This window comes from Ambystoma mexicanum, chromosome 8 (genome assembly GCF_040938575.1).
Source record: "Ambystoma mexicanum isolate Mex_15411 chromosome 8, UKY_AmexF1_1, whole genome shotgun sequence".
In the NCBI taxonomy this organism is placed as follows: Eukaryota; Metazoa; Chordata; class Amphibia; order Caudata; family Ambystomatidae; genus Ambystoma; species Ambystoma mexicanum.
The window spans coordinates 399761075-399772134 of NC_090929.1; the positions used below are offsets into that span (position 1 = coordinate 399761075).

Sequence of the window (11060 nt, forward strand, 5' to 3'; positions counted from 1 at the left end):
TTTTGCAGTATTTTTGCACTTTGTTTTCGAAATCTATAGATGAGGGGTTGGGTTAGGGAATTAATTAAGGTGGGGGGGTGTAGGAGGATGAGGGAGCTGCTGGAGGTCTCCCCCATACCTTTTTGAAAACATTTGCAAAATGTTTTGGAACAAATGCGAAATTCTATTAAAAAAAATAATTCGACCTTTTCAGCCTCGTTTTATTTTCGGTATTACAACGTAAATCCGTGAAGGGCTGCTCCTGCTTTATTATCCTAAGCCTGCACTAAATCCTCCCAGCCTCTCTGGTCCCCTCCCACTCCATAGCCTTTCTCCCTCCCACTCCATAGCCTTTCTCCCTCCCTCGCTTCTGCCTGACTCTTTTCTCGGTGCTCTTGGGCGACTTTGTTTGCATTTTAGGGCACAACACAACCTCAAAATAAATAAAGATGTAGAAAAGGGACATCCTTTCAAACCTCCTCCCCCATCACCAGGGGAGTTGCTAGGTCTGGAAAAGACCCGGGGCTAAGCTAATGTCGGAATTGTTGGGACTGGGGGCTAGCTAGTCTTTTGGCTGTAGCTCCTGAGATTCTATCTGGGGCTACAGCCAAAAGATCAGGGGCTATAGCCCCCTTAGCCCCCCCCTAGCAACGCCCCTGCCCATCACGTTGATTTACTGTGTGTACAAATGTGGATGACATGTTCAAAGTAACGGTGTGCCGATGCAATATTGTTCGATAGAAATATAATGACTTGGCACAGCTTTCCCAGAGGGTCGCATTAGGATTTATAGGTTAAGTCTTACAATTTAAAAAGAAATGCTAAGGTGAATGCATTCACTCACATGTGTGCAGACTTTCAATGGGTCGGGGAGCCGGTAATATTTTAAATGGCATGCTTAAATGGCTGGATACTAAGTCAAGCCCTTTTTTTCCAGAGATACGTTGACCTTCTTTTGGGCATAGGCTGATGGAATAGGGTGTGTAATGTAATGTAATGTAATTGGTTATTTATAACATCTAATACCCATAGGTTTCTAAGCGCGGACCGGGGATAGAACCTGTGTTGTTCCATGGCGAGCGCGTTGCCCCTGAGCTATCCTCCCGAGGGTGGTGATCCTTAGGACGTTAGAGATAGAAGAATATTGCTATTGGTGATGATGCATTCATGCTATTTTAACCTCCTTATATTCCATTCTATTCGTAGAGTTTCCGGGGAAGAATGGAGCATGGTAAACAGACCTTGGTAGCAGAGTTTGTGCTCTTAGGCCTCTCGGAGGATCCAGCCCAGCAGCTTCCGCTGTTCATTCTGTTCTTCATGCTCTATTCTGTTGCAGTGCTAGGGAACATGCTCATCATCACCGTCATCATCACCGATTCGCAACTCCACAGCCCCATGTATTTTTTCATCTGCAACCTGTCGCTGGTTGACATCTGCCTCACAACGGTCACCATTCCCAAAATGCTGGCGAGCATCCTCTCAGGGAGGCGATCCATATCTTTCAACAACTGCATCACACAGCTGTACTTCTTTGTGGCGTTTTTGTGCATAGAGAGCTACTTGCTCGGCGTCATGGCTTTTGACCGATATGTTGCCATATGTAATCCCTTTCATTATTTCCAGATGATGAATAAGTCTGGGATTGCCTTGCTTGGAGTAGGCTCTTGGATCACTGGTTTTCTAAACTCCTTGCTGCACACCGTGATGATTTCATCTTTATCCTTCTGCAAACAAAACCTCATCCAGAACTTCTTCTGTGACATCCCGGCAATGCTGAAGCTGTCCTGCTCGGACACCTCCACCAATGAGCTCCTGATCCTAACAGAGGCGACAATGATGGCCCTGGTGTCCATCCTGTCCATTGTGATCTCCTACGTCTACATCATTGCTACCATCCTGCGAATGCCCTCCAAGGAAGGCAGACGCCAGGCCTTCTCCACGTGCTCTTCCCACCTCACTGTTGTCAGTTTATACTATGGAACTATTCTTTTCACCTACATCCGGCCAACATCCAGCTATTCACTTGAGAAGGACAAAGTGGTGTCAGTGATGTACACAGTTGTGACCCCTATGGTGAACCCTTTCATCTACAGTTTGAGAAACAAGCAAGTGAAAGGGGCCATGAGGAGGCTAGTAAATAGACATCACTTTTTTCAAACATAGTAACAGGGCACGCTTTCTTCAACAATTGAATTAGCAGGTAATATAAAGTCTATGTGAATGTCTAATCTTTTGCTTTATTCTGAAACCCCCTTTCAATTCTCCCTGTTCTGGCAGTCAAGAGGGTGCATATTAGGTTCACCATCTCATGAGAGTTTCTGGGCCAATCTCACTTTGCTTCTGGGCTAAGCCCCATGCTCTTCACCCCAAACAGGTGGGTGCTAGGGGACAATTTCAGAGAGGAGAGATAGAGAAGAACAACACACGTCGAATGGTCTTAATCCTAGAGACATCAATAGAATGTGTGTAAAGGCGAAGCATTGATACTCACTTATTATGTGACTTACAGTCGTGTTCCCTGTCTAGGATGTTCGGAACTAGCGTGAATACTTTTAAAACCATACAGATGAAGATTCATTGCTATTTAGGTTAACCTTTCAAGATAAGGAATGTATTGTTTGGTTTTACAATTTGGTGGGTTCAACAAGATGCACTGTGAGCTATATCAATAGTACAAATGGAAAAATGCTGAGATTAGTGTTTCAGGAGGAATCAGTGCACAGGAGCAAGAGGATTACCAAGTGCCTGGGTTAAAACCTAGTTTACAAATACATCCACAGTCTATGTTGTGAAAACACTGACATGTTTCTACCCATTTTCGCATTATTACAGTGGGCATCAGGGCATATTAATGTGGTTGTGACAAAAACTAAGCAGAGTATAGAGAATTGTTTTCATTTTATGTTATTGTTATAGTTGTCTTTAGTTCCAAGGAGCTTCCACAACTGTTACAATTATCTTTTACATAAAAAGGCATATCCAAAAATGTCATTCAATTTGTCTTAGACCATTAACAATCCACATATCACACCGAACATACATACATTTACTATTAATACTTCAGCAAAGTTACATTCGCTCTTGTTATTATCTACAGCAGCCAGCAACACATTACAGTCTTACTAGTCAGTTTTAGCAAACAGCTGGTGTTACAGATAGATACTCACTTATTAAAATCGCTTAGATTTTCTGTTTCTGAAATACACTTCCATCATATGATTAACATCTTTTCTCATTTTGGTGATTCAAAGACAGACACAGCTTTAAGCCAGACACTATAAAGTGCAGTGTGCATAAATTTAGTGGGCGTATTTAGGCAATAATGCCAAAAATGCTCTGTTTGAATTGTGGCATATTGATGTACATATTTGCATTTGTATTTGTTTATTTATAAAGCGCCTTACGCCAAAGCGCTGTACATGGAACAACAATACATGAAACATGAACGATATAACAGTGAAGCAATTACAATATGAATCGATCAAGCAATAAAACAGTGTGAAGAGCGATTAACTGAGTGGGATAGGGAGGACGGGGAGAGGGACAGGGTAGGGGGGGAGTGGAAGAAGAGGGAAGGAGGGGGGAGGGTGGAGGAGGGAAGGTAGGAGAAGGGAGGGGGAAAGTTGGGGATAAGAGTGGGAAAGGGGGGGCGGAAGAGGGAGGGATTTCAAGGCGGGGAATGGAGAAGGAGAGATTTAAGGGAAGTGCGGAATGAGGTGAAGGTGGGGGAAGAACGGATATCAAGAGGAAGGGAGTTCCAATGTAGGGGTGCTAAGAGTTGGAAGGAGCGAAAACGGGAGGAGGCACAGGGGGGTGGGGTGAAGTGAGGAGGAAATGGTCAGCGGAACGAAGGGAACGGGAGGGGGAGTAGAAGGAGAGAAGGGAGGAGAAATAAGGGGGGCAAGACCATGGAGAGATTTGAAGACAAGGCATAGGAATTGGAATTTAAGTTGGGAGTGAAAGGGAAGCCAGCCAAGGTAGGAGAGAGAGGTAGAGATGGAGTCATGGGGGGTGAGGAGACAGAGGGTGCGAACAGCAAAGTGGTAGATGGATTTAAGAGGGGCAAGGTGAGTAGTAGGAAGTCCAAATAGTAAGGAAGAGCAGTAGAAAAGGCGGGAGAAGATAAGGGACGAGATTAAGAGTTTAGTGGCGTGGAAAGTGAGAGGGGGACGGATTTTGCGAATGTTGAAGAGGTGGAAGTGACAGGTGCGAGAGGTGAGGGAGATGTGCTGGGAGAAGGTTTATATATGTCTACATATGATATGATATGCCATTTGTAACGCGCCTATACACAAGTGTTTCAATATCGCCCATATGTAGACATATATAATGATGCAAATACTGGGCACCCATTCAGAACATGTCTTACTGTCTCAAGGTTTTCCTCTAACTTACAGATGCGGCAATAGTGTTCGATATTAGTCAATTGCCATTGGGCACCATGTATTGCTCTAACCGACAGTTGGTTGGTTCTCATTAATAAGCGGAATCTACATACATCTGGATTTGGACAGTGTAGCAAATACATGTGTGGGTGGAAGTATGTGTACACTTGTCCCTCTAATTGTTTGTAATTATGAAGCAAACTCATATAAGTAAAGTTATTTTCCCAGTCTTTTCCCCCAGTTTCTTTATAAATGCACATTTGACAAATGTGTACCGGCCACAACAGGCACGGTCAACTGACCAATTTAGATCAGTGTATAGTTCTGTACATGCATTATTGTATCTATTAGAACGATTGGCCTTCTTCAATTTGATCAAATTCGTAACTTATTGCTCCCGGGATGACAAATTGCCTTCAAAGGAAGGAGGCCTCTCTGTTACAGGCCGGTGGCTTTTAATGATAATAGACCGAGTTCTACTCTAATAAAATTAATAGAGCAAGAAGGCGGAAGGTTGTGTATAGTTCGCCAGAAAAAGCCCTTCTATTTTATCTAGCCAAGAGACATGTTTGATGGATAGAGCCCCAACCCGTAGGCTATCACCGGAACCAGCCACTGTCTGTATAGCATCATAATTCCCTTCATGGAGTAACCGGCACAGTTTGAGACAAAACAACGCACAAGCATCATTATCTGTTTGGCTCTTCATATCTTATTTCAATGAGAGGACAATATCCCAAGTATCCAATTCTACTGTTCATAACCACGCCCAGATATTTGTGGGTTTCAGTATACTCAATATTCCCCCAGGTTAGTTCAATATTGGGCTTATTCGCTTTTTCTGCAGAGAACAGCATTAATTGCGTCTTTTTTAAGTTAATGCTCAGAGAATGTTCAGCAGCAAATAGCCCAACCTCTTCCAGTATTGCTTTCATGCCATTATGTGTATGATCAACAATAACTAGGTCATCAGCATAAAGTAATGCTGTGACCCTTGTCGATTCAAATTTAGCTGGACAATTTGCCTTAGCTTCAATGCGTTTTATTAATTTCGTTAAGTAGAGGTTAAATAAATGGGCCACTAACAAGCAACCTTGTTTTATGCCTTTATTGATCTTGATAGGTTTTGTCAGGTGCCCTTCGTTATCGAGGCATATTTGAGCAATATTATTGGAGTGAAGCATTATTAAGATCTCCAATAGCCAGCTAGGAATATTCATTTCTGATAGTATTTCCCATAGCTTCTGTCGGTTGACACTATCGAATGCCGAACTAAAATCTATGAACGTGACATAGACAGATGGATTAGTACTGATCTTTGCTCTTGTTATAATAGCATCCAGCAGACGAATCTTATGCGTAGTGCTGGCACCAGGTCTGAAACCAGACTGTAATGGATGAAGGAGGTGGTTAGCTTTAGTCCAGCACTGTAGATGATCCAACACTATGGCTGTGAAAACTTTACTGGTTGTGTCAAGGAGGAAAGTAGGTGGTAATTTTTTGGAGCAGTTCTCGTGCCAGCTTTATGCACTGGTATTAAAATGGAAGTCTTCCAAGAATATATTATATGTTTTTCACCACATACTTTCTTGCATAGTATATATATTATCTCGGGCCAGATGATTTGGTCGTGTTTGATGACCATTGACGCTAAACCATTTGGGCCATAGTCTCTAGAGTTTGTTGATCCTGCAAATTATCTCATAGATGTTTTTCCTGGAGAATTTAAGTGGCCATATATTTGTGATGTTTCGTATGCTAATTTCCGTGAATAGATCATGTAAAACGTAAGTATCTTCACAGAAAAACGAACAAAATGAAAACAAGAAAGAATCTTCCATTTTCAGAAAAAACATGATCAGGATTGATCTTTGTGCAAATCTCAAATAAATTAAACATAAATAAAATTGGTACAACTTATTTGTTCCAGTCGGGTGCTACAATTATGGACAGCAGGATTGGACAATGGTATTGATAAGGGAAAATGACACATTATCCCACTATCTCTACGAAGAAGAAGTGGTGTGTTAATAGAGAAGGAATCTTTTTTTACAGCGGTTTAGGGTTGAACCCAAATGTATGATGCTTTTCGTTGATTAACATGTTCCTTACACGCATAAAGCTGGTGTTTGAAGCACATGGAGGGTAATTCAGAAAGACCTCCAGGCAATCTTTCAACGCTGCACCTGCACATTTCATCTGAAAATTCCCTGGTTCACTTTGGGACTGTGTGAAGGAGGGCCTGGCTCTGAGCACAAGGGCCTGCAGCCAGCTCATCCATGCAAATTCCAGTGTCCTGCATGTTCCTAACGCTAGAATATTTATTGGCTCACTGGGCAAATGTGCACCTATGCGGATTCAAAAAAGGAATCTACCCGCGCGAAATTCTTTTCTGCAGGCAGGTATTTACTTTTGTGGATTAGCACATGTGCAACATATAGGTTTAAGTCTACTTCTGTGTGTAGAGGGCACAGACAAGCATACACAATTCTTCAGTGAATTGAGCCCAGAATGCTCTGCTGGCAGAGTTTTAGACTGTGATTAAAAGAACAGAGGAATTAGGTTCTTTATTGACCCCTGAAAATACCACATAGTAAGTTGGTGGCTTCGAGAAAATGTGGAAGACTTACAAATGGATGATTATGGTTCCATCAGAAGGGTTGTATTCTGCGATCCCTAAGATCAATCCAATCGGAAAAAAAGTCCCATGTTAAGAGCAACCTGTGAAAAAGAGTGTGAATGCGCAATGCCTCAGAACAAGGGAGTTCATATGGTTGATCGGGAGGATCCAGGAAGATCACATGTATTCCTATGACTTGAAAAGGGATCTGGCACATGCTGAAATAATCCCCAGCAGTGGTTTGGGTGCGGGGTCAATTGGGAGCCAATATTGTGGTTCGACCAAGAGCATATGGACCAAAGTCTAGGAAATTAAATTCAGAACAAACGAGCACTGCAAATGCAGAGGTTTAGCCTTTTGTATTGGTCTTAGGTTAGAATTTGTTATGAAGTGATATCACATATCTAGGTGCAGGACACCGTGTGACAGCGAGTACATCTTATGACCAGGTAGTACCATCATTTCCAAACTATTGCCACGCAATGTCTCCCTGAGCAAGTCACTAGAATGCCGACACTGTGTACTCAAAATGTTAAGAGTAACAACTCCATGCACATCTCCTGGCATGCAGGTTTAAGCCTGGAAAAAGCACAGGGTTCGTTTTGTATCCATAATAGATGATGCCTATATGACTGAAGATTCCGATGGCATCAATGCCCTGATACTCCCTGGCCTATCGGTGATCATTGACCTTGTTGACCTCCAAATCTAACTCGACCACATGGAGTCCATTGCCATCTTCAAGGGCACGGCACAACGTTGCACGGACTCTTTCAAAGCAAAGGATTAGGCTGAAAATGTGCAATAAGGGCCACTTTGAACATTATTTCCAGGGTCTATTTTGGTTCCCAGTCCACCTATGGTACAAACAGTTTCTGCTAACGATTTTCTGAGGTTTTCTTCCCCTAACACTACCCCTATTTAAGGTGTTACGATGGGGAACTTTCTCACCTTTTTCAATAAGTACATTTCTTGATGGGCTTTAATCTTCAGGGGGCTATATATACTAGGGGCATCTCCCAAAAGCGTTGACTGCAAGGTGCATGGTACGGAGAGAGATGTGGTATTTGTGCCTTTCAGACACACTGTTTGAGTGTGTCTTTTCCTCTCACACCTACTTTCTCCTCTCTCTTCCTTTATACTACACTGCTACCCCCAATCCATCCATCTCTACCATATCCCTCCTCTAGCCCTTGAATGTCTCTCATACCTTCAAGGTCTCGCCTCAACCCCCTTATGTTACACGGAAATGTCCAAAAAGACCGTATTTAAAAACCTGAATGGGAGATTTGGCCGAATCTCGGCTGTTCGAAAATTCCAAACAGCAGAAAAGTTCGACTAAATCCCCCATTCAGTGGCAAAGGCTGTGGGGGCTGTCCCCCGCATGCTTGTTCACTATACAGTGAGTGGGCGTTGTGGGGGTGTCCCCTGCAGCCTTTCCCATAAGACGTTTAAAAAAAAAAGGAAAGGACTCTGTTGCGCTGGTTCCTGATCACGGAAGTGAAAGGGAACTGGCATTGCAGGGACAGAGCGAGTCGGCAGTACACCGCGAAGTGTGCCGCCGCAAGGTAAGTAAGGGGTGGGGGCAAGGGAAAAGTCTGAAATGTTCAGGGGAGAGAAGACCGAAAGTTATTTTCTAAAAAAAAATATTTTTGGTCTTTTGTCCCTCGAACATTTCAACCACGGTCTTCCAACCCAAATCCATGTCACACCACTCTCCTTCTTACCACTACTCTCTCTCCACACTACTCCTCCCTCCAAACTTAAGCTCCATTCTTCATTGTACTCCTACCTATACACTATTGTTAGCACTTCACTATATCCCTTTTCCTCACACTACTACTACCCCCACTACAACTCCCTCCTCTGTGCTACTACACCCACCTTCTTTCACTCACATATTCAATTGACATTCAAACAATACTTCCCTTCTCCTGAACACAATTGCCATGCATTCCTGCCTACTCTCAATGCAGTGCCACTTTCAATCACTATCCCCGGGGTCCCCAACCTTTTGTGGTCAATGAGCAACATCAAATGAAATGGTGAGCAACAGCCAGCCGTAACCTCATTGGGACATAGTCTTTCAGGTGGGCGCATGATGATATGCAACGCAAATCATAATGGCAGTACATTGAATTTTACAAATGGAACATGTTAAAATGCAGCAATTAAAGGGTAAGTCAAGGTGAAAATTTAGGCAAAGTGAATTTGTAATAGTTTTTAACTAAATTGGAGATTAAGTAGGTGTTTACAAATGCACTGTTTACCACTTCGATTGCTTGTAATCACACAAGTCCATTAACCCGTATCAAAACATATAGGATTTAAAGTGTACATTTGTGGGGCTTGATTGTCCAAGGAATATTTGGGAAACTGTTGCAAATTATGCATATGTAAGCATGTTGGGCCAGTTATAATGGTCAAATAGTGGAGCATTCAAAGACCACCGTACAGAGTGGCTTGGCAATTCCACCTTTGATATTTGGAGGAATGTATTGCCGTTTTAATTAGAAATTATTAACAAGAAGGTCATTTGCATATGTAATGTATTCAATCATAGACAATTAGGAAAGCATTAATCTTATTGGAATATTATCCAAATGGCAGATGGACAAAGTATCACATGCACCGCAATGAATTGTGTCAATTGGTATATTTGAAATTGGAGGCACGTAAATGCTTGCCCCAAATTAGGGAGCAATCGAGCAAGGGAGCCCAAACCAAAGAATGGAGTTAGTGGTGGGAGGCTGTCCCCTTGAGAAGATGTTTACAATAGGGAATAAAATGGGTCCGCTGTGGAGCAGCCAAGCAATATGGCCACTTAGCCTAGAGGCTCTGTGGAACGGCTCCTCAATCTTTGGCGAATGCACCTGTTAATCTCCGGCATCGGCATGCCTGCTGGTCGATAAGGGACAAAGATTAGAAGCGGAGTCCCGTGCTGAAACTCTGGTTTGTTTCAGTAATTGTGGGGCTGAAATCAGAGACTGTGGGCCTCATTACACGGAAGGCGGTAAACCATGGTGCTGTTAGCACCATGGTTGCCGCCGGTACCATACCGGTACCACCATGGAGGAAAGGGGAATTACCACCCCATTCCAAGGTTGGCGGGGCAGTAATTCCCCCTTTCTCCATGGCCCTTCCCCATTCCCATTTTTGCCCCATAGGGCATAATGGGAATGGGGAAGGCGGTAATTACGGTACCGCAAATTGCGGTACTGTAATAAGCACCATGGTTTCTTTGCGGGTCCCAACTTTAACAGCTGGTCTACACCAGCCGTTAAGGTCGGGTCCCGCAAAGGGACCTCGTAGTAAGGCGGTAAGCGTTAACGGTGACCGGTATCCTTACCGGTGACCGTTAACCCTTACTGCCTTCCGTGTAATGAGGCCCTGTGTCTTGTGCGGCCAGGGCAGGCCTAGGAGAGGAGACGGGCCCAAGCTCTGGTGTTTTTTGGAGGGTTTGATCCTGCGTCAGAGCGGGTGGAGAGTTCCGGTGGCAGAGGCGCAAAGTAGTGGGGAGTGGCACAGCAACAGCAGTGGGAGCTTCACTGTGGTGGAGGCCATTTCAGCCAGGCTGGGACCACTGCAGTGTCGCACTGCCACATGGACATAGCAGCGGTTGGAAGTCCCCTCATCATCCAGCATCTGTGGTGAGTAACCTGGGACCGTGACAGGCTGGTGCAGTCTTCCGGCTCTACTTGAAGCTGGAGGAGGAGCACTGGAGTGGATGGTGGCCAGCAGCGGCCACAGGAAAGGCTTGTTGTGAGCCACTTATCCAGGAGAGGCTGTTTTATCATGCCGGGGCCAGTGCTCCTTTGGCCAGTTGTGCAACAGACCACAACATAATACTTTGAAGGAGAGGAGAAGCAGAGGGGCATCTGGACAGGTTTAGGCTGGTGGCACACTGCACTAATTGACTCGCACAGCAACCTTGGCTGTCCTTGGACCACCTCTGTGGGGATTGTGTGCACTCTGCGCTAAGTGAACTTCTGGAGGGTTTTTAGCAGTCAAACATAAAGGGACAATAAACAAGAATACTGGTGTTAAGACAAGAAGGGGGGCTAAGCATTGAGGAC

At 44.0% G+C, this 11060-nt stretch overlaps 1 protein-coding gene across 1 annotated transcript; it reads left to right on the forward strand.

Annotated features, from left to right (window-relative positions):
* Nucleotides 1-1200: 1200 nt before the first annotated feature.
* LOC138471769 (olfactory receptor 1G1-like) lies at nt 1201-2142 on the forward strand. Its single transcript, XM_069609589.1, has one exon. The coding sequence runs from the start codon at nt 1201-1203 to the stop codon at nt 2140-2142; it is 942 nt and encodes a 313-aa protein (XP_069465690.1).
* The last annotated feature ends 8918 nt before the right edge of the window (nt 2143-11060 follow it).

Coding starts and splice junctions, on each gene's coding strand:
- LOC138471769 (XM_069609589.1), top strand. CDS start 1,201: ATGGAGCATGGTAAACAGACCTTGGTAGCAGAGTTTGTGCTCTTAGGC.